Genomic DNA, 20,531 nt, shown 5'->3' with positions numbered 1-20,531 from the left:
TGTGAGCATAAAAGTATTCAGTGGTCCCAGCTCTGTGGTCTAATGCAGAAGCAGGAGGAAGGGAAGGAAGCTGATGGCTGTTCCCTCCAGACACCCAGAAACAACTACAGGCACTGGTTCAGTTCATAGGTTGCGCAGTGGCCGAAGACTGGGAAGACGGAGCTCCTAGCAGTCTTTAAAAATAAAAGCTCTCACAAGAAAACAAAGCTCTGAATTTTTAAGATCTTAAAAATAGAAGCAATGAAAGGGAAGAAGCAGCTTTAATTAAGCCTGTATCACAAGCACCAGAACCTTAACAGTATAGATTTGTTCTACCAGAAGTTCACTCTGATGAAGGGGAAACAGTTTTGCCACAGGTCCAGACAGAGTTTTCCGCTGGTCCAGGAGGAGGTTTTCCACTGCCACATTATAAGGCATCTTGAATGGGTTTATGTTCTGCTGCTACCACCAACTTCCCCACAGGGAGTTTTTAAGGAATGTTGGATTCTAGTGCAATGCCTTTCTCTTTATTCTAAACAAGTGTCTAGAATGATCCAACATCAGGAGTGAAAATATGTATCAAAATCACTTGGAGCACAGATAATTATGCTCCAAGCCTTTGCCATCTGCCACTTATTTCCCTAACTGAACATTCCTGCTCTTCCTTTTGACTCCTTGACAGGAAAGAGTCCTATCTCTCTCCTTCAGACACATCTCTTTTTGGGGGATCTGTTTCTGTCACCTGAGTATTTCCTTCAAACTTCATTTTTTCACCCAAGGCTGTCTATGTCATTATCTGGAAAACAGAAAAGTCAATGATGCTGAGCAATGCGGCAGGCAGAGTTCTAAGATGCCCTCTTCCTCTTCACACCTGCCCAACCCCCAAGATCCCTGGGCTTCAGTGTTGACTACCTTCTCCATGGCTGAATCAAACACTAAATTAGGTACTGCAGTAAAGGGATTTTACAGATGTAATTAAGGTCTCAAGTCAGTTGACCTTAAGATAAGGAGATTTTCTGGGTGTACCTGACCTCACCAAAGCCCTTTCATTTTTTTTTTTTTTTTTTTTAAAGACTTTATTTGAGAGAGAGAGGGAGAGAGCAAGCACACAAGTGAGGTGAGCAGCAGAGGGAGAAGCTGAGCAGGGAGCCCAACTCAGGGCTTTATCCAGTGACTCGATCCCAGGACTCTGGGATCATGACTTTAGCTTAAGCAGATGCTTAACTGACTGAGCCGCCCAGGTGCCCCTGCATAACTCTTTTAAAAGCAGAGAGTTTTCTCCGGCTGCTCACAGAGGAGGAGGAAGTCAGAGAGACCCAGTGTGCCTGGCACGGAAGGAGAAGCAAACATCTAGGGGCCATGTGGCAAGGAATGCAGGTGGCTTGTAGGAACTGGGAGTAGTCCCCAGCTGACTGTCAGCAAGGAATGGAGACCTCAACCCTTCAACCATAAGGAAATGAGTTCTGCCAATAGCCAGTTCACTCAGAAGAGAACCGTGAACCTCAGATGAGAACCACAGACACTGGGAGACCCTAGGCTGAGAATCCAGTCATGCTGTGTCTGGTTTCTGACCTACAGAAACTACAAGAGAGTAAATATGTGTTGTTTTAAGTGGCTAAGTGTGTTATGTAATGATAGAAATGGATACAGGCAGCCCAAAATCCACATACTTAAAAATATGGCAAAGAGGAGGAATATTCTGGTAATCAACTGGAATAAAATTGAATGGGATATTAATATTTATTTCAGAAAAAGCATACCTGGAGCGCCTGGATGGCTCACTCAGTTAACCATCTGCCTTCTGCTCAGGTCATGATCCTGGGGTCCTGGGATCAAACCCCAAGTTGGGCTCCCTGCTCAGTGGGGAGTCTCCTTCTCCCTCTCTCTACCCCTCCTCCCTGCTCATGTTTGCTCTCTCTTTCTCTCAAGATAAATAAATAAAATCTCAAAAACAAAAACAAAAACAAAACACATACCTAAAGGCTACTCCTGAAAGTGTAAGACTAATCACTTGGCTGGTAAAAAATGAATCTAGTGGATCCTATTCATTCACTCATAAAAAAATATTCCTTCTGTACCCACCATATATCTAGCACTCACATGAGTTAATTTCACAGGGACAGAGAAGCCATTAAGTGAAGAGGTTCTGCATTTTCTTTTCTTCTAGAAACCCTGAATGAAGTTTAGAGTTATTAAGTCAAAGCATGCATTCTAACTTTATAAGTGGACGAGGAATACTTGTATTTCTTTTATTAGAGGGAAATGTTTGAGAAACTGAAATTTCAGATATAAATATATACCTTTCCTCCTCTTTTCCTTTTAAGCAAAATTTTACCTAAATTTTAGTTGATACGACTGACAGAAAATTCAGGCTGTGAGCAGAAGAACTAAAAGAAGGTGCCTCCTTACTTTTGCTCCCTTTATTAAACAGGAGGGATTTGAGATTTCTGATTTATTTCTCTTGTTCCCTTTTATTGTTCATGAACTTAAGGCTGCATTCCATTGACTCCAAAGTAATTTCTGGGAAAAGATCTGCTGACATTACAGGGTATCTGGATCATTAACCATGTCAGTGCTGACCGAGGAGATAATGTTCTGGCAGAAAATAGTTATTTGTTTAAAACAAAGGCTGAGATGTTGTCATTGCACACATCCTCATAGATGGTGTATAGCTTGTTTTTGTGGAAAGTTCTCAGGAAACCTCGAAGCTAAAGAAAATGCTATCGATTAGAAAGCAGAGTTAGGAATATTGTGTGTATTATCCCCTTTCTGTCCTATTCCTCCTAGAAAATAAAATTGACAACTTGGTGTCCCCTAATTTTTAGGATCATCCATCCTTTTGTTCCATTAGGGAATGTGCTAGTCATGGCACGGGGAGGAAAGTTAGGCCAGGGTACAAAAATGAATGGTAAGGGGAAGAAGCTGACTTGACAAATGAATCCCATGGAGAAAAGTTGAAGGAATAAAGTGTCTTTTGTCTGAAAAAAAGAAAAGATGGTGTCTCACAGTTTTTCTTTTATAACAGAGGTTGGTGAATGTCTTTTTCGTGTTTGGAGAGGGGGCACTACCAGATTACATAGTAATATTACGTAGATATTACGCTGGCACATATATAATGAGAGAGAAAACAAATTTATACAACATTTTTCTGATGAAATTAAAATATAATAATGGAAGGAATTTTTTTTTTCAATACTTGTTTACCAATGAGAAGATTAGAATTTGGGGGGGAAGGATAGCATTTTGCTTAACTGGGACTGTAAGTAGTATTCCCTATTTTAAAATCATTGCAAATATTCATCTGTAAAAACTCCTATTTTACAGTCTATACAAAAGTAAGTGCTGAGCTGCATTTAGTGCACAGGCCACAGTTTTCTGGCCTCTTCTATGGAGTGTTTTCGACCCTGAGAAGCAGTTACTCTCAGCATCCATCAGGAATTGCATTAGAGGGAATGAACATGAATGTCGGTGATAGGAATCAGTACTCTGTACAGGAAACCATAAAGACAGTAGGCAAGGGCTGTGGAGACAGAAATACAGGGAATTAACTAACCCTTCTGATGTCTGAACTCAGATAAAAAAAAACAAATCTCTTAAAAGTCTATATACTCCATGCTATATCCAGATAATATTTTTTTTTCTAGGTGATGACTTGACAAGTGTCAGTTTTTAATGTTTTCTCCCCTCTACTATATAGTTTTTAAGCTTAGTTTTGTTAATACCTAACATCAATCTTACCTGTAAATAAAGTCTGGACCTAAAAATAACCTGTTCTCCATTAAGGTCCATTGATTTCTATGAAGTAAACGCCATGTAAGAATTTCAATAAAGCAATGCACTTACAAATTTTTTTTTTCTGGATTTTTTTTTAAATTTCTCTTATTGTAGAGTAAAACTCCTGGATTTTTTTTTTAATTTCTCTTATTATAGAGTAAAACTCCAGTATAAGGTACCATATTTATGGTGTGTCAAGTTTCACTGCAGACAAAAATGACCTTCCCCTAATACAGGGGTGTATGTTCAACATTGACTAATATTATGTCCCGTAAACACCAGTGTCCTAGTTATCTGAAAAAGTAGGCTCTGCCTTTAAGATAAAACAGTCTCAGCTGTGTTAGCATTTTGCAAGCTCCCTGACATCACAACTGTTAGATTTGTTGTCAGGGAGGAAAACTCAGCAAACACATATCATACTTGCATTTAACACTTTTGCTCAAGGTAGAAACAATTTTAAAAAGCAACTTTATTTTAGCAGAGCATTGAAAACCTGCTTGTTTCTCTTCCTTAAGCTTTACTTTTGTATGGTTTGTATAGAATGTAATATTTTCCTCATCCTACACTTGATCTTAGCCAACAGGCTGAGAAGGGATTTTCCTCATCCTCAAACAGATGAAGTTTGTCGGGTGTAACACTTCTCTGTGTAATGTCCACTAATTCTCTAAGAATCATGCTAGATGCCTTCTTCTCTAGGAACTCCTCTTACTGGCCCTCATGCCCACATAGGGCCCAGCCTCCTTGTGCTCCCATAACACCATGCCCCCATTCCTACCATTACACTTCCATACTGTGTTAGGAGCCCGTTTAAAATTCCATCCAGTCTAACCCAGTTAGACTTTGGGCAACTTTAAGGCAGAGATCGCATCTTATTCACATCGCTCTACCCCAGGCACCTAAGCACAGTGCCGAACACACAGTAGGAGCTCGTTATAAGCTTTCTAAATTAAAAGGTAAGTGAATGGATGCACCGAGGGACAACTAGATGAGAAGAAAGTTCTAGTTTCCCCAGGGATGGACTGGCACTGTTTTCCAAGGAGATCAGTGTGACTCATTGCATAGTCAGGGTGACCATCACATGATTCTGGATGTAGGATAAGGATCAGGAGCAGAAAAGAACAGGAAGAGGAAAAGGAGACCCCCAAGAATGAGAAGGGGCCATTCCCTGGGAGCAGGAAGAATGCGAGGTGGCCCAGGGTTGCTGGAGATAGTTAGGGCCTTTGCAATGCTCTCCCCTTCCCTCCCAGCCTTCCCTTTCTTTATTGTTTATTTACTTTTTAGTTCATCCCTACTGTTTTGTAACACTTTTTTTTTTTTTTGAACAATTCCCTATCTCTGCTGAAAGGACCTGAGGAAGCTCTGCTTGGCAAAGCTCTGTGGGATGAGAACCCCCGTCCCTGCTCTTTCTCTTCTCCCTTCATTCTCAGGGCCACTGAGTGGCGATGAGCAAAGAAAGCAGGAGGATCCTGTCACTTTTTCATCGCTGAATACATTGAGACCTTTCCTTTTGTTTAAATACAGGTGGTAGGGTTGAGGAGGGGAGAAAAGCCTTTTTTTGGTGGGAGCCTCTTCCTTGTCCTTTAATACCAGCATTCGAAAGTCCTTTTATAGACTCCTCAGTGCCCAGGGCTGCAAGTACATCCACAGATTCCTTCCCGCATCTGTAGTGCTCTTCTCAATGTCTCCCCACCTTTTTTTTTTGGATGGATTTAGTTTTCTGTAAGGAGTCAAACATGTCTTTGATTATCTGGCCAACCTGTGTTTACCCCCTTCTCCTGCCCCAAACTTCAGTCCCATTTCCAGCCACTGAAGCTGAGGAAGAAGCTCTACATGAGCACTTGTAAGACTAGCTACACGCTGCCTGCCCATCCCCCATGGTCAGGATTTGGGGAGCCTGGGGCAGAGCCCCAGGGAACATCTGCTGGAGACTCTGGAGTGTGGACATGCCTGGTTTCCACACTGACCATGTCTAAGCCCTCTGCCACTCATGCAAAAACTACGTCTACGTCCTCAGGAGAACATTCTGGTTCTCATTTTTCTAATCCATCCGATACTAATTAGAAAATGAGAATACTTATTCATTTTTACAGCAGTTTTCAAAAAGAAAAGAGTAAGTTCATAGACACGAACTATGAGGCAATTTTTCTCTCCAGAAAATGACGAGAGCAGTGAAGCAGCAGACGACGCAAATGGTTCGCTGGGATTAGTGATCTAGTGGCTGCTGACATTTTAAAATTTGGGAACAAGTCGAAGCAAGTCTCTTTGTTTCTTTCAGTATTATTGCCTCTTTTCTTGCAGTGGTGCCATGCAGGCCAATGTAGTTAAAACTCTGATACAAAGGGTCATTTTGTAGCTTCAGAAGGAAATTTCTGTGCTTTCCAGGGGCTTATCAACATTTTCTTATACTTGTAAGGCAAACACATGTATAAAAAAAGGACTTAATATCTGATGTTTTCTAATGTTCGTGGAAACCACTCTGATGGCACTGCATGGACAATACCAAAGCTAGAGAAGAGAAGAACAATATCCATCCAGATTTAAACCATCCCAAGGACAGGATTTCGCACACATCTAAAGGCTCATCACTTGAGCAGTTAAGAGCAATGAAACCTTCAGAATCAACTTAGGAAGAGTCTCTCTAACCATTTGTGCATCCTGATACTCTACTGTTGTATAAACATATTTTTATCAACCCTTGCAAGACACCAGTTTTAATAAACAAAGTAACAAACATAAACTATAGGATTCAGGAGGGTAATTAGTCCAAACAACTGGCATACTCACAGTTGCATTTCTTCTGAACAAACCGAAGCTTGCATGCTGTTCTGTAGGTGGAGAGTCGGATGCGATCCAGATCTTGAGCCCCTGGGGGGGGGGGGGGGGGGGAGAAACGTACACATATGGTCTGCCATGTGTGTGGAAAGCGATTTATAATATTTATAAAGAAAACGGCCATAGATAGTATAACCCATTCACTTAACTTGATTTTTATCTTTATTAGACTACAAATACAACTTTTAGACTGGAAATGGTCTGCCTCACATCCCTCAGGTTCTGGAGGAGGAGAGCGCGCGGAGCCAGCACGCTGGTTGTCCACCGTGTTCGTGGGCGGAGGAACACGGCCTCAGCCCTGTGGTGTCTGCCACTTCCGAGAACAATCTGCTCAAGCTGTGACTTCAAACAGCAAGACGATAGCAGTGTCGTCAACCAACCATTTTAAACGCACTGTGATGGGTCATCAGAATCTGGCTGCGAGGGGCGCCTGGGTGGCTCAGGTGGTTAAGACTCTGCCTTCCGCTGGGGTCATGATCTCAGGGTCCTGGGATCGAGCCCCACATCCGGCTCTCTGCTCAGCGGGGAGCCTGCTTCCCCCCACCCCCGCCTGCCTCTCTGCCTACTTGTGATTTCTCTCCTCTGTGTCAAATGAATAAATAAAATCTTAAAAAAAAAAAAAAAAAAGAATCTGGCTGCGAGCGGAGCGCTCGCTGAATGTGGGGTATCTTTTCTATGCGATCTTAGGTCCACTGCTTTTATTTATTTGTATTTATAGGATTATTTATTTATCTGAGAGAGAGAGAGAGAGAGAGAGAGAGAAAGAGGGGGAGAGAGAGCACAAGTGGGGGGAGAGGCAGAGGAAGAGGAAGAAGCAGAGTCTGGGCTGAGTGGTCTCGGGAGGGTGGGGGGGGGGGGGGTTCTCGATCCTGGGCTCCCGAGATCATGACCTGAGGCAGATGCTTAACTGACTGAGCAACCCTGGTGCCCACATCAGCTGCTCTTAGAAACCTCAGTTTTCTCATCCGGAAGTTGGGGATGATGATACCACCACTTCTTACTTCACAGAATTAGGAGGCAAATGCGTGACTACGCCTAAGCATGGAGACCAGGGCTTGGCACAGAGCTGGCGCCATGTATTCATCAGTATTGCTAGTGCATATCCTGCAAACTTTCCTGTCAACCTCAGAGGAGACTCCTTTCTAAGAACAACCACTACTCTTTCTTATACTGTGGCTTCCCACTCCTCTCTCTAGAGAGAGGAACACGTTCCCCATATTCTTGAAAAAATTTGCTCATTCTATACTTCTATTCAAGAACCCAGCATGGCTTCTGCTGCTCACCAAGTCTGAATGTTCTGTTGCGAATCCAGGCCCCTCTGTGTGTCCTTCCCATGCCACCAACCCAGTAATATTTCCTATGACTCTCCACCCAGAACCTCTGCCAGGCTGGGGCTGGTGTCCTCGCAGCGCCCTGCGGACGGGCTGCTTGCTACATCACACCAGAGTTCCTGGCGATCCTCCTACCTTTTTCCGAATGAGCTGACCTCTAGACTGTGTCTAGAACATAGCAGACTTTCAACAAATGTCTGTTCTTCTCTGCTTCCAAATATTTGGATTTCTTTAAGCCCATGTTTATGGTTCGTAACAGATAAAAAGGCACAGAGCTATATTTTGACATGTGTTGAACTTTACCAGTAGTGCTACATAAATGATTCAAAATAGAATAGTTAGGGTAGCAAGTGAATGAACTGGCCTAGAAATAATTATGTTAGGAGGCCAATTAAGTGCTTTCCTAATGAAATTCAGGGGGAATTAGCAAGTGTCCTGCATTGAGAGCATTTAGCATTCCCTCGAATCAAACTGATCTCTTTAGATTCGTTTAAAAATGATATCAATATTCCTATTACTTCCCAGTTTTATGAAGCAGATTATTAAACATTCATTCTTGTGAGAATGTGTTACTTGACAAACAGGCTCATTGACACTGGGTGCTTGAAGGATCAAAGAGGTAGGTAGGGCCCATCCTTACCCAATGCAGGAATTCTCCTAACCATGCCCTTAAGAGATGGACATGTGGAAAATGGCCATATGGATTATTTTCAATGATAGGGATGGTTATAGCTTAGTAAAAATAAATGAGCTTTTTTTTTTTTAAAGATTTTATTTATTTATTTGAGAGAGAATGAGTGAGAGAGAGCATGAGAAAAGAGAAGGTCAGAGGGAGAAGCAGACTCCCCAAGGAGTTGGGAGCCCGATGCGGGACTCAATCCTGGAAGTCCGAGATCATGACTTGGGCCAAAGGCAGTCGCCCAATCAACTGAGCAACCCAGGCGCCCAAAATAAATGAGTTTTAAAGTCAGTAAGCCTTAATCTTTCATTTCCTAGTTGTGTAACCTTTGACAAGTTTTTACTCGGTATCTGATTTCTCCATGAATATGGCGATTACAGTATCAGCTTTAGAAGCTGGTAAGGTCTGACGCTTGTACCTAGTGAGCACTTAATGGCAGGTGGGACTCCTTAAAAGGTTCCTAATCCACTTCTGGGCAACAATAAGTGATACTGATAGCGCTAAGTGATAGAAATTTCTTTTTTATATTTGAGCTTTAATTTGTGTCCTGATAAGTTCAATTTTTTTGATCTAATTTCCTCTCTGGAGACACATCATTTTTCCTCCCTGTCACTTGATAATTTATTTCTCACACATTGGGAAGCAGCTATCACGACCATGACTAGCATCTTCATTACCATCTGAAGATTATGTAAAAACACCCCTCTCATCATGGAGTTTAAAGTTTAGCTGGGATCATAACTTCTTGACCTTTTAGAGTGGACAGGTTCAATTCCACAGCCATTTCAAGGCCATTGTCTGCCACAGATGGAGGCACACAATAGGGCTTCAACACATGCCTGTTGCTATTATTATTCTCATTATCATCAGGCATGGCTTTGAGACCTTTATCCATTCTAGTCTTCTGGCTCTATGGGTGGCTCGTAGCTCCTTGAAATGAGATATACAAAATTAACTCAAATGCCAGTTATTGCTTTGTCTGTGCAGAATATATAGAAAGCAATCATTACCACTTTTGATAAGACACTTACTGATACAATTTAAAAAAATTAAATGGTTCATTCTTCTGTCTCTTTTCATTAAAAAGTGGGTTTAAAAAATCGTATGTACTTACATCTTATCAGGTCTTTTCTGTTTTTTATTTAAATGCTTATTTGGAGGCTAAAGATAGGACTTTGTATTTATCTGGTTAGTTTCTTTTAATTTTTAGCTCGTGCTTATAACCATTCTAAAATTTTTTATTTTGCCACTGGCATCTCCAAGGGACTGCCCAGTTTCATGTCCTCTGTAAACCTGAGAGGCTCCTGTGGAACAGGAGCTCTCTGGGGTATTGAATAACCAGAGATGAGAGACTATCTGAAATGCCTGAACGCTCAGTCTGCCTTTTCCCCTGGAGGAATATGTATTTTTACTGATGCTGTGCTTGGGTCAACAATCACTATCTGTAAATAAGTCTTTAAAAGAAGACATTAGGGACACAGATTATTTGTGTAAATTCTGGAAGGATAACGATAAGCCCCAGGTGTGAAAGGGCTTCGATGTCTCACACAATTAAATGTCTTAGTTCCAGCAAGACCGTATCCTCCGAGGACAGAAACCATGGCTCCTCGGCACCTCCTTTTCATAGAGGACCTAGAGGCAATTCAGCAAAGGTGTGACTTTCTTGCAGGTAGTCAAGAGGGGCACAGAGATGATGCTTACGGACAGGAGAATGAGAGGGCTCCCTGCCCTATCACGATGTGGACTTAATGGACCCTCTGTTTTGTTCAGGAGTCAGGAAGGGGTCTGAGGGTCTCTTGCTGTTTCCTATTTATATAAGTTCCTCCTGGCTGAGGATGTAAGCCCTAAGTATCAGACAGGATGTGGTGAGCAATGAAACTGAGCTTTGCAGACATTAGCTTTTCACACCACTTTGCACAGACAATGTAAGTGGCAACAGGATCCATATGGTTCTGGGACCCAAAAAAGCTGAGCTGAGACAAGCTGCACCAGGCGCTTGCTCTGTTTATCCAACTTGTTTAAAACAAATTTATTTGTCTCTGCCCCAGTAAACTATAAACTTAATTCAGTTTTACATGTGTGGTCTCTTCTCAAAAGTCTATAAGCTCCTAGTCTGCTGTGGGAGTAGTCACATGTCTTCTGTGTCCAAGGCATTGGTTAAAACCGAGGACATGAACAGATCCACAAATAGATTCTTCTAGTATCTACTAGAGGCTGTCCTCCAAGTTGACTGACCCATTGCTTATTCCTGCAGACATGGTCACATCACCATCTCTAAATCTACCTAATTACAGCAATTCAGCTCACATTTCTCTAACATACCCACAACGTAAGAGACTTTGCCAGTATCTTGTTGAAATTAAGGTTCGTTTTTAGGCTATAGTATTTTCCTGAGCTAGCGGTCTAGTAGCCTTATTAAAAAGGGAAATTAGCTGGCTTAATTCCTTTATAAAAAAGACAGAATTTGAATAAGTGAATGAAGAAGTCAGTAGAGCAATCCTTGTTCTTAGCATCTTGAAATATCTAGGATTAGCACTATTTTTATTCCGTCATCTGGAAAAAAAAAATCCATCATATAAAACCTGCAAGTTCATACCCTAGACTCTCAAGACTCTATAGTCTTCCTTTCTAATAAAAACTAGGTATAGCAAAAAAATGAGTATAGTATTTCCCTATTTTTTTCTTTTTTACAATGTCCTCTTCATTATTTCTGAGAAAAGTGGATGGTATTTTTTTCTTTTAGTATTGTATCATCGGGATATAATTCTTTAAAACATTAGAGTCAACTCATTTAAATAATATATTAGATTTTCTTCATAATGATAGAGAGGGGCTGGGAGCAAATAAGGGTGGAGATGAATAATATTTTCTAGACTTTTGTATATATTTGAAACTTTTCATAATAAAAATGTAAAGCTAATTCACTTAAGGTAACTTGATGCTCTCGTACCATCTCCTTAAATCTCTCATACCCATGTCATACTTGGAAGAAAGTGATAAAGACAAAAGCAAAGATGGCATTAAGAAATTTTGATTGATCACAGGGGCACCCAAGTAGCTTAATCAGTTAAGCATCCCACTCTTAATTTTGGCTCAGATCATGATTTCAGGATTGTGAGATCAAGCCCTGTGTCTGGCCCCACACTGCCCCTCTCCCTTCTGTCTTCCTTTCTCTGAAAAAGGAAAAAAAAAAAAAAAGGAAATTCTGATGGATCACACTGCTATATTCTACAAATCCCATGTTTCCTCTTTTGTTCTTCCTTCCAAGATTTTTCTCCTCTCTTCCTCTCTGTCCTTCCTTTCCTTACTCTCTCACTCCCTCCCCCCACCTTCTTTCTTTCTTTTTCTCCATTTATCCATCTATCTTTTTATCCAACCAACCAACCTTACCTAATTTTTGGCTTTCATTTTTTTACTACATTCTGAATAATTTCACACAATTTGTATGTATTTTGCCTTTCATGTTTTGATAGCTCATCATAAAGCCTTTGGTATAGTCATTCAGATAATTAAATATCTCATTAATTAATTTATTAATTTTATTTTATTTTATAAATAAATAAATAAATAAATTAATTTTTCAAATTCACTCAACAAATATCTACTGAATAAAGAAGAAGCCTATGAACAATGTATCTGAAGTCTTCCATGCTTGCTGATTGACTGGATGTGTGTGTGTGTGTCTGTGTGTGTGTGTATGCGTGTGTGTGTGTGTGTGTGTGTGAGAGAGAGAGAGAGAGAGAGAGATAGAGAAGAGAGAAAGGAATTTGGGGTTCAAGGATAATGCTCAAATTTCTACATTAGGACACTCAGTGGGATGGGGAGGCCCTCACTGGGCTATGGTAAAATACGGAAGAATAGGTTTGTAGGTGGGTGAATGAAGAGTTCAGTTTTGGGCTCACCAAGATTGAGGTGCTTGTGGGATGTCCAAATGGAGATAATCAGTGGCAGTTGGATATACAGATATAGAACTCCTGACTATGGAGTACATTTCCAGAATTATTAACAAACATATAAAATGCAGCAATTTGTCTCATTGTGCCAAGACTGGGAATATTTTTCCAAGAGGTGACTTTGCATATAGTCAGGGGTCCTTAGTGGAATTAATGGTGAGCCCACCTCAAGCTGCTTCATTAGTAGAAACCTTGTCAGTGAGGGAACAGGCTAGAAGGGACACTGAGTTTATATACTGACTATTCTGGATAAGCTGGTTTATGAGAATGGCTTTAAAGGACTCCTTGAAACTTGTGACATAACAATAATGGTGAAGCCTTGACAGAAAGTGAAGTTGTAAGTGGAGGCAATTGAACAAAACTTTGGTAAAATCTGGCTTTAGGGTATCTGGAAGGTGCCAAGAGACATAAAAAGAGAAGTCAATTGGTCAAAAAAAAAGCAGAAGAGTGGGCTAGAGTGGTGCCATAAGAAAGTATTTCCAGAGTGGTGACCCATGGTATTAACATTTTAAAGAAGCTGAGAAGCAAGAGAAATGAAGAAGCAAGTGAAAAAATTCCCTGTATCCACCATGGCCTACCAGGGGTGTGGTGGGCTCATGGGAGCAGTCTCATTCATGGCATTTTTCTGAGTTTTTGAAATCAATTTTCCTAAAAGTCATAGTATTACAAAATCATACTCTAGGTTTCATTCCAGCTACCTATGTGCTGACTGTAGTCAACTTTCTGAAGAACTATCTGCCTTTGAACAATTCAAGTGTTGGTTAAGTACGAGTATTTGCCTCTCGCTGATTTTCTATCCCTTCTGTGCTTAAAGGCAGTGGTAGCACTCTGATTTCTCCTCAGGACCTTCTTTTTCTCGGTAGGTAGTCTTCTGAGTTCTGATAGAACGTTTTCCAATCACTCTCCTCTGATTAAAACCTACCTGTCCTGTGCCCTGTAGACTTGTAAACCAACATTTACTCAGCATCTGAGGTGAATGGATTTGAACGTAAAGGCCTATGGCTTATCCTTAAGAGACATTCACAACAGTGGGTGACGTGTTCATAAGTGAGGGTCATATAAGGCAGAGTGATGTTCTCTGACAGCAGGAAAACAGAGGTGATTTAATTCCAAGAATAAACAATTTATTCAGCTAAAAGCCAATCTGATAAGCTGATATGAGCTGATAAACTCATTTGATGGCTGAAAAGCCAAAGTGAGGATGACATTTAACTAAGTCTTTTCAGTTTTAATCTAAGATACTAAACAAACTGATAATTAGGGCATTATCCTCAAGGGAGTTTTGGTTAATGGCAACTTGTCTAGAATTTCTTTAATCAAAGTTGTTGGCCACAGGGTTAATGTTTCATTTTGGTTTTAACATAAGGCTAGTCTTTTTTGGCTTATTTGAGTCCTTAATTTCTTTACCATTTCTTATTGCTTCTGCTGTTTGTGTTTCTGAGCTCAGAGTAGATGTTTAATGAGATGTGCTGTAATCACCTGAATTTGCCTAAATTTCTTACCCATTGTTCTTCTCATCAATTGCATCATGTCCTCTGTTTTTTGGCCTTTGAAAGGCCAAGATGCATTAACATTGGCCACCCCCCCACCCCCCACCCCTGCCCTGACCAAACTTCAGGCAGGCTTCTTCCTGACCCAACACCTCTGACCTCCCTTCCTTAGAGCATTTACTTTAGAGAACTTTTCATTGTAAATTCTTTGTCTGCTCCATTGCGGATGTAATCTCTCAGCCTCTTGCCCGTTTTACAGCCCAGGAATACCTTTCTTAAGGACAGGGGAGCCAAACCTTTGAAATGCAATCATTGAAGGAGATCTCCAATTGTCTGTTGGAGCACAGAAGCCTAATTTTCTAACTGGGACAATTAACAAACACAACTGACCACCCTCCCCACTAATAATCTTCAGGACTTCTGCACTATTTCACCCCAGTACTTAAAAACCCTCCTGCCTTCCAGATTGAGTTCAATCTCTCTTTTCTCTTGCATAGGTCCTGACTGCTTTGCAATAATCTTGAATAAAGTCTTCCCTGCCTTAACTCCTTCACATGCAATCTTTCTTTGGCATTTGTAATTCCCAAAACAAAGACTCTCTTTGGCACTTTCTTTTGCTGTTTTAAAAATTTTTTTTCTAGGGGCACCTGGGTGGCTCATTTGGTTAAGCGACTGCCTCGGGTCAGGTCACGATCCAGGATCCTGGGATCGAGTCCCGCATCGGGCTCCCCGCTCAGTGGGGAGCCTGCTCCCGCCCCCCTCCCCACCCCTGCCGCCTGCCTCTCTGCCTACTTGTACTCTTTCTCCCTCTGTCAGATAAATAAATAAAATCTTTAAAAAAATTATATAAAAAATTATTTCTAGAAAATACTCAGCTGACTGGATTTACAATTTCCTCCCTTTTTAGGTCCCTCACAGATTCCTGGGGGAACTTAACTTTCCAAGGCCTGATGTCAGTCTTCCCTGATAATAGTTTCCTTGTGTTTTTTTCTTTTTCTTTCTTTTTTTTTTTTTTTTTTTTTTTTTGGTGTCCTGCGGATTGAGCTGCTGGAATAACCCATATATTTTTCAACTATTTAACACATTCTCAAGGAGATCATCTCTCTCTTTTGTATGACAGCTACCTATCACCATCAATTCTTCCTCTGAAATCAGCCAGTTGTCTTAACCATCAGAATCCTACATACTATGGACATGTCCTACTTTGTGTCTAAACAGGATACTCACGAAAGCCTTGTTAAAGTCAGATGTGTATTCCCCTTTGGGGGCCAACATCTGGGTCTATTACTTAGCACATGCAAGGGAGAAAGACACAGAAGAACTCATAAAATGTTTCAATAAATTGCATGCCATCCCAAAGAGGTGTCTATGAAAAGATAAAATTACAATTTGGGAAATGAATGCAAAATTTTCTTACATCTCTCTCATTTGAAAAATTTAGAGGTTTTCTGTTTCTGTAGCTCTAACACTTACATCACTCATCGTTTGATTTGGACAACTTTAACTCAGAAGACATTTGTGACATACGTATTTGTCTGTGCCAAGGACTACAACAGGTGCAGAAGGAACTGGGACAGTGAACTTAAATTTGGGTAAGTATTTACAAAATCATGAAATAAGCACTTTTAAAAAAATCATTCTTACAGTGTGTTGGCTGACACATCTTTAATGTAACAATGATAAATTCAGAGATTTCCCCCCAAGACTTCAGTGCTTTGTTATGTTAAATATTCATTAATTTTTCTTTTTCTGACAAAACACTGGCCCATGATGTATGGGGTGCCTGACTTTGAGTCTAAGCATCTATGGTTTGGGAGGACATCTGTGCTGTCTTGCATTTTGTGGAGATGGGCAGAGATAATTAAGTTCCTTCCTCAGTTAGATTTGTATCAACAAAGGGCACAATTCCATGGGGCTAGCCATGCTGGAAGTGAAGATACAGGGCCAGACATAGCTGAAGAAATTGGAAGGCCATGGCTGCAACTCTCTCAGGCACTTTAGACAGGTCTCTGAAAGTGGAAAAAGCAAGGAGCATGATTGAGATTCCTCACATCAATTTTAATTTTCTTTCCTTTTTGTTAGTTCTAATGTTGTCTTGGTGCCTCCAGATTATTGGGAAATGATAAAGAAAAATATGAATCTTATTATCTGGGACTTTCCTTTATCTGCTCCTGACCCTCATTCTTGCCAAATCAGTTCTAGTCTTCAGTAGAAACCTAATTTTGTCTACTGCTTTCTCAGAGAGAAAGGCTTACAACTCACTTCTGCTCATCCTTATGCCTTATGCAGGGAAGGAGAGATAAAAAGACAATAAAAGAATTGTACTTTGTTCTTTACAACATTGAATTTGAGAGGTGTGCCCCCTACCACGACAAGTTCTTCTTTATGAATAAGAAACAATGGTCTGTGGGGCACCTGGGTGGCTCAGTTGGTTAAATGTCAGACTCTTGATTTCAGCTCAGGTCATGACCTCAGGATTGTGAGACTGAGCCCTAAGTTGGACTCTGAGATTGAGCCCCAAGTTGGACTGTACGCTGAGCATGAATCCTGTTTAGGTTTCTCCCTCTCCCTCTGCCCCATCACCCCTGCTCGTGCATGTTCTATTTCTCTCTAAAAAAACAACAAACAAACAAACAAACAAACAAAAAAAGGCAATGGTCTGTAATGGAGACATTACCAACCAATTACTTATATGGCAACCAGACATTTACATAAATCAATAACCTTAATTTAATGGATTCTCCACTAAAGTAAGTAAATATAGTTTGGTTTCCCTCATGCAGCAGGTTACCTCCAAGCTCTTTCTGCTTTTCTTTTTCTTTTTTAAGATTTATTTATTTATTTTAAAGAGAGAGCATGTGTGTGAGTAGTGGGAGGAGGCAGAGGGAAAGGGAGAGAGAGAGAATTTCAAGCAGACTCCCCATCCCAGTGTGGAGCCTGACTCAGGGCTCAGTCCTAGGAGCCTACGATCATGACCTGAGCCGAAACCAAGATTCTGAAGCTTAACTGACTGAGCCACACAGGCATCCCATCTCCAAACTCTTTTTAACTTTATTTTCCTTTTCACTTTTTAGGAACTGGTTTGTGGGACAGATTTTTCTCCTCTCCATAAAGTCCAAATGACAGCATACAGATTGCTCTGGTGATCACGCCTGATTCTTCTTTCCCATAAGGACATATGATGTCATTTTGCAGTTAAAACATTCAGTAATTCATTTCACAAACTATATCTAGTGCCTACAATATGCCAGACACAGCGATATTGTGGGGGGTATGAACACAGATTTTAAAATTCAGTGGACTGTATTTGTGCCAACACTAAATATTGTTTATCAAGTGTCCATGTATACATAAACATTTGGCTCTGTGAAACTTTTTCTTCCATAGAAAATATGCAGTCTAGTAACAAATTATGAGGGTTTGTTGACTAATTTCACTCTTACCTAACAGGAAGCCAAATTGCTCAAGTGTACATTTCATACAAGGAATTTAGGATTTTAAGGAAAAGTACAAATGACATAAGGATTAAGTGGTTATTTCCAGTCTTTCCATGAGTATTCAATGGAAACTATAGGGTGTTCCTTTAAAGTTCTATACTTACTCATCTCTGCAAACAGCTGTCTTCTTTCTGCCATGGTATTTCCTCTTTTCCCACTATCTTCAATCATTCTAGGAGACAAAATGGTTACAGTGTTATTACCCTCATGCTAATGAGGCAAACAGCCATTTCTATGTAAACATATTTGCTGTAGTTCTGCCACAGAGACAAACTATTCAAAACTGTGTATTTACAAAGTGTAGCTTTACTTTCACTAATTTAAACCACCATACATATTTTTCCATACACAATGTTGTTGTAATTGTTAGAGGGAGTATAAAATTTTTATTTTCTAACATAAAAATAACTACAATAGCAGGTGACCTTGTACCAAACTGAATACAACCATCCACCATCTGTTAGGTGGTTCATTTCACACATAGTTTCTCTTTCAATCGAATACCTACAAAGAACATAGAGCAGATATTACAGATTCCATTCAACAAATGATGAGATTGAGAATCTCGTGAGACTTACTAAAGTGAATGATGAAAACATTTGGACTCCAAGACCGGTTTGCTTTCACACCATATTCTGCTGCAGGTTGTCTCAGTGCACCCAAACCCTAGCTTGGATACAGGTTATTTTCTAAATATTGATCTCTAAATTGAGTGTTTGGAACGTGCAACAGGTTTTCTATGCATGATAATTTCAGGCAAGGTGGTTAGGTTCACGTCTCTCTCCTTAACCATATTACTGTCTGTAGTAATCACTTAAAAAGTACTATGAAAATGCCAACAGATAAAACAGAATAAAAAAATTTTTCAAAAAAAAATAAAATTTGACATGAGGAGAAAGAAGATAATGAGAAAGTTAATGAAAATGCTGTTTAGCCCAATAGAGGACTTTGGGCTAAATACTAAGGGCTTTATAGGTTGATGGAGTTGAATTTTTTATAAAGCTAATTAAACTTTGGAAAAACCCAAGTTTCCTCTCTCATTCATGCATATACATAAACATATATACCACTGTGTTCTGATTCTCAGGCATGGTAAACAGAAGGCTGATCTTTTTTGCGGGTCTTCCAATGGACTCTGCTCTTTCTCAAATATGGTTCTCTCTCTATGCTGTTTTTGGGTCCAGATTCCTCTCTCCCTATGTCTGGCTAACTTGCAATAACCCTTCAGCTCTTAGCTTAGGTGGATCTTTCTCTGAAATCCTCCCTAACTCTATGATCGGCTGGGTTCACTCTCTTTCCTCTGGGCCTCCAGAGCTCACTATCCCTTTCTCTCAACGCTGACAATTCACTTAACAAATCTTTACTGAGTGCCTTCTATACTCCAGGAACCAAATCAAGTTCTAGGTATAGACCAAAGATCAAGTCACAGTTCTTACCCCTAAGATGTTTACATTCTAGTCATGGAGATACAAAATCGTAGAAGCAAAGAAATCACAAAGATAGAAGATGAAAGATAAGTGAGTGTAAGAGACACGGACTACCTGGGAGTAAATTTAACAGAACTAGGTTGTAGAAGACAGCTTAAAAGATAATGGAGTTGTGTACAAAATAACTCACAGAAGGGTAAAAGAAAATATTGGTTGTGAAACCCAATGTGATGCCAATTATTCCGGTCAAAGAGCCCCACCGGTGGTTTCTATGAGTGAAGAATTATATGCCTACTGCCAGGAAGGGAAAGAAGGGCATGGAACTGCCTTGGTTTACAGAGTTTAGGGAAGAGTGTGTTCCTGTTTATGATGGGTGGTGATGTACAGAAGGGTCTGGCCTAAACAATAACTGGAAAGAGTAGGGTTATTAATGAAGTGTCTTCGGTTTGATAGCAATTCAGTGCTGAACACAGTTAGGTACTTCCTTTTTATGATTTTAAGTACGCAGGTATGGTTGGTATATAGAGATCTGGTGAAAAACACACCCTTCCTGATTCACAGAACCCCATCCCCTTTACCCCAGAGGAAGTGAGTTGATAATAATCTGACATTCACAAAATAGTCTGGATACAGCTTCCAATTCTTATTTCAAGAGTTTAGAAGTTGTGTCGAAGCAATAGAGATAGGGGATAGCACCAGTGATATGTTCTTGCATCTGTCTGTATGTTGGAATGAGATGAAAAGAACTGTTAAAAATAAATCACAATGGATGGCTGGCTAAAAAGCTCTGACTGAAAATGTCACGGAAGGAAAGACTGGCCTCCAAACCCAGGCTTACTGTCTGTACTCCTCAACTGGTACCGTTTGTGACATCTCTTTTCTAGTTAACTTTTTGTGTGTCTCTCTGGAAGATTTGTGAGGACGATGACTTCAAACGTTTTAAATTCTTCACAGTGCCTAGTAAAATCCAATCAGTAAATGATATGACTAGTTAGTATTTATTGAAAAAAAAAAGGAATAAAAAAATAGAGGAAAGAAGAGGGACAATGAAGAGGAAAGCACAGTAAGAGCTAAGTTTGTTCCCCAAGAAAAGGACTTTTAATGATATTTCCCAAAACTGACTCACAGAAGAGCTCATTTCAGGTTACACCAGTTTCAGAAATTAGTTATTTGAAATGAGGGAGTCTAATTTATATCTATTACCATCTAGGACCATACATTTTAAAGCAAAATCTTGTCTTACAAGACAGAAGTTAAAATAGATGCAAACTACATTGATGTCCCCATGTGGTCTATTCATCATCATTTTGTGATTAATTAACTCATAAAAGAACCATAATGAGTTATATAACAGGAATTAATTCTCACTTCTGAGTAAAATGTGTACCTTATAAGGACAAGAAGGAAAAACCCAGTAGTGTGAAAGAATAGAAAACGTGGGACATAATTATAAATATAAAAGGAAAACAACACATTTCTCATTTTACCACTAAGGTTTCCTGGGAAGCAGCACTATTAGATAAAATTGAGAATACATATTTATTACCCATTGGTCCCAGTCATAATAGG

At 40.1% G+C, this 20,531-nt stretch overlaps 1 protein-coding gene across 8 annotated transcripts in view; it reads right to left on the bottom strand.

Annotated features, from left to right (window-relative positions):
• LOC111142434 (dystrobrevin alpha) overlaps nucleotides 1-20,531 on the bottom strand; it is a 258,816-nt gene that overhangs the window by 105,826 nt on the left and 132,459 nt on the right. For 7 of the 8 annotated variants that reach the window (XM_022495554.1, XM_022495555.1, XM_022495556.1 and 4 more), the window contains exons 1-2: nucleotides 17,640-17,706; nucleotides 6,538-6,618 (exon numbers count right to left, since the gene is read on the bottom strand). In XM_022495554.1, the coding sequence (XP_022351262.1) occupies nucleotides 6,538-6,618; nucleotides 17,640-17,706 (148 nt within the window). Of the gene's footprint in view, nucleotides 1-6,537; nucleotides 6,619-17,639; nucleotides 17,708-20,531 lie in introns of those variants that run through there. The other variant, XM_022495559.1, reaches the window with a different exon arrangement.

The sequence above is a fragment of the Enhydra lutris genome, unplaced genomic scaffold (genome assembly GCF_002288905.1).
Source record: "Enhydra lutris kenyoni isolate GAN:26980312 unplaced genomic scaffold, ASM228890v2 scaffoldscaffold8, whole genome shotgun sequence".
In the NCBI taxonomy this organism is placed as follows: domain Eukaryota; kingdom Metazoa; phylum Chordata; class Mammalia; order Carnivora; family Mustelidae; genus Enhydra; species Enhydra lutris.
The sequence above is the reverse complement of the archived record's forward strand: the minus strand, read 5'-3'. Positions and strand labels throughout refer to the sequence as shown.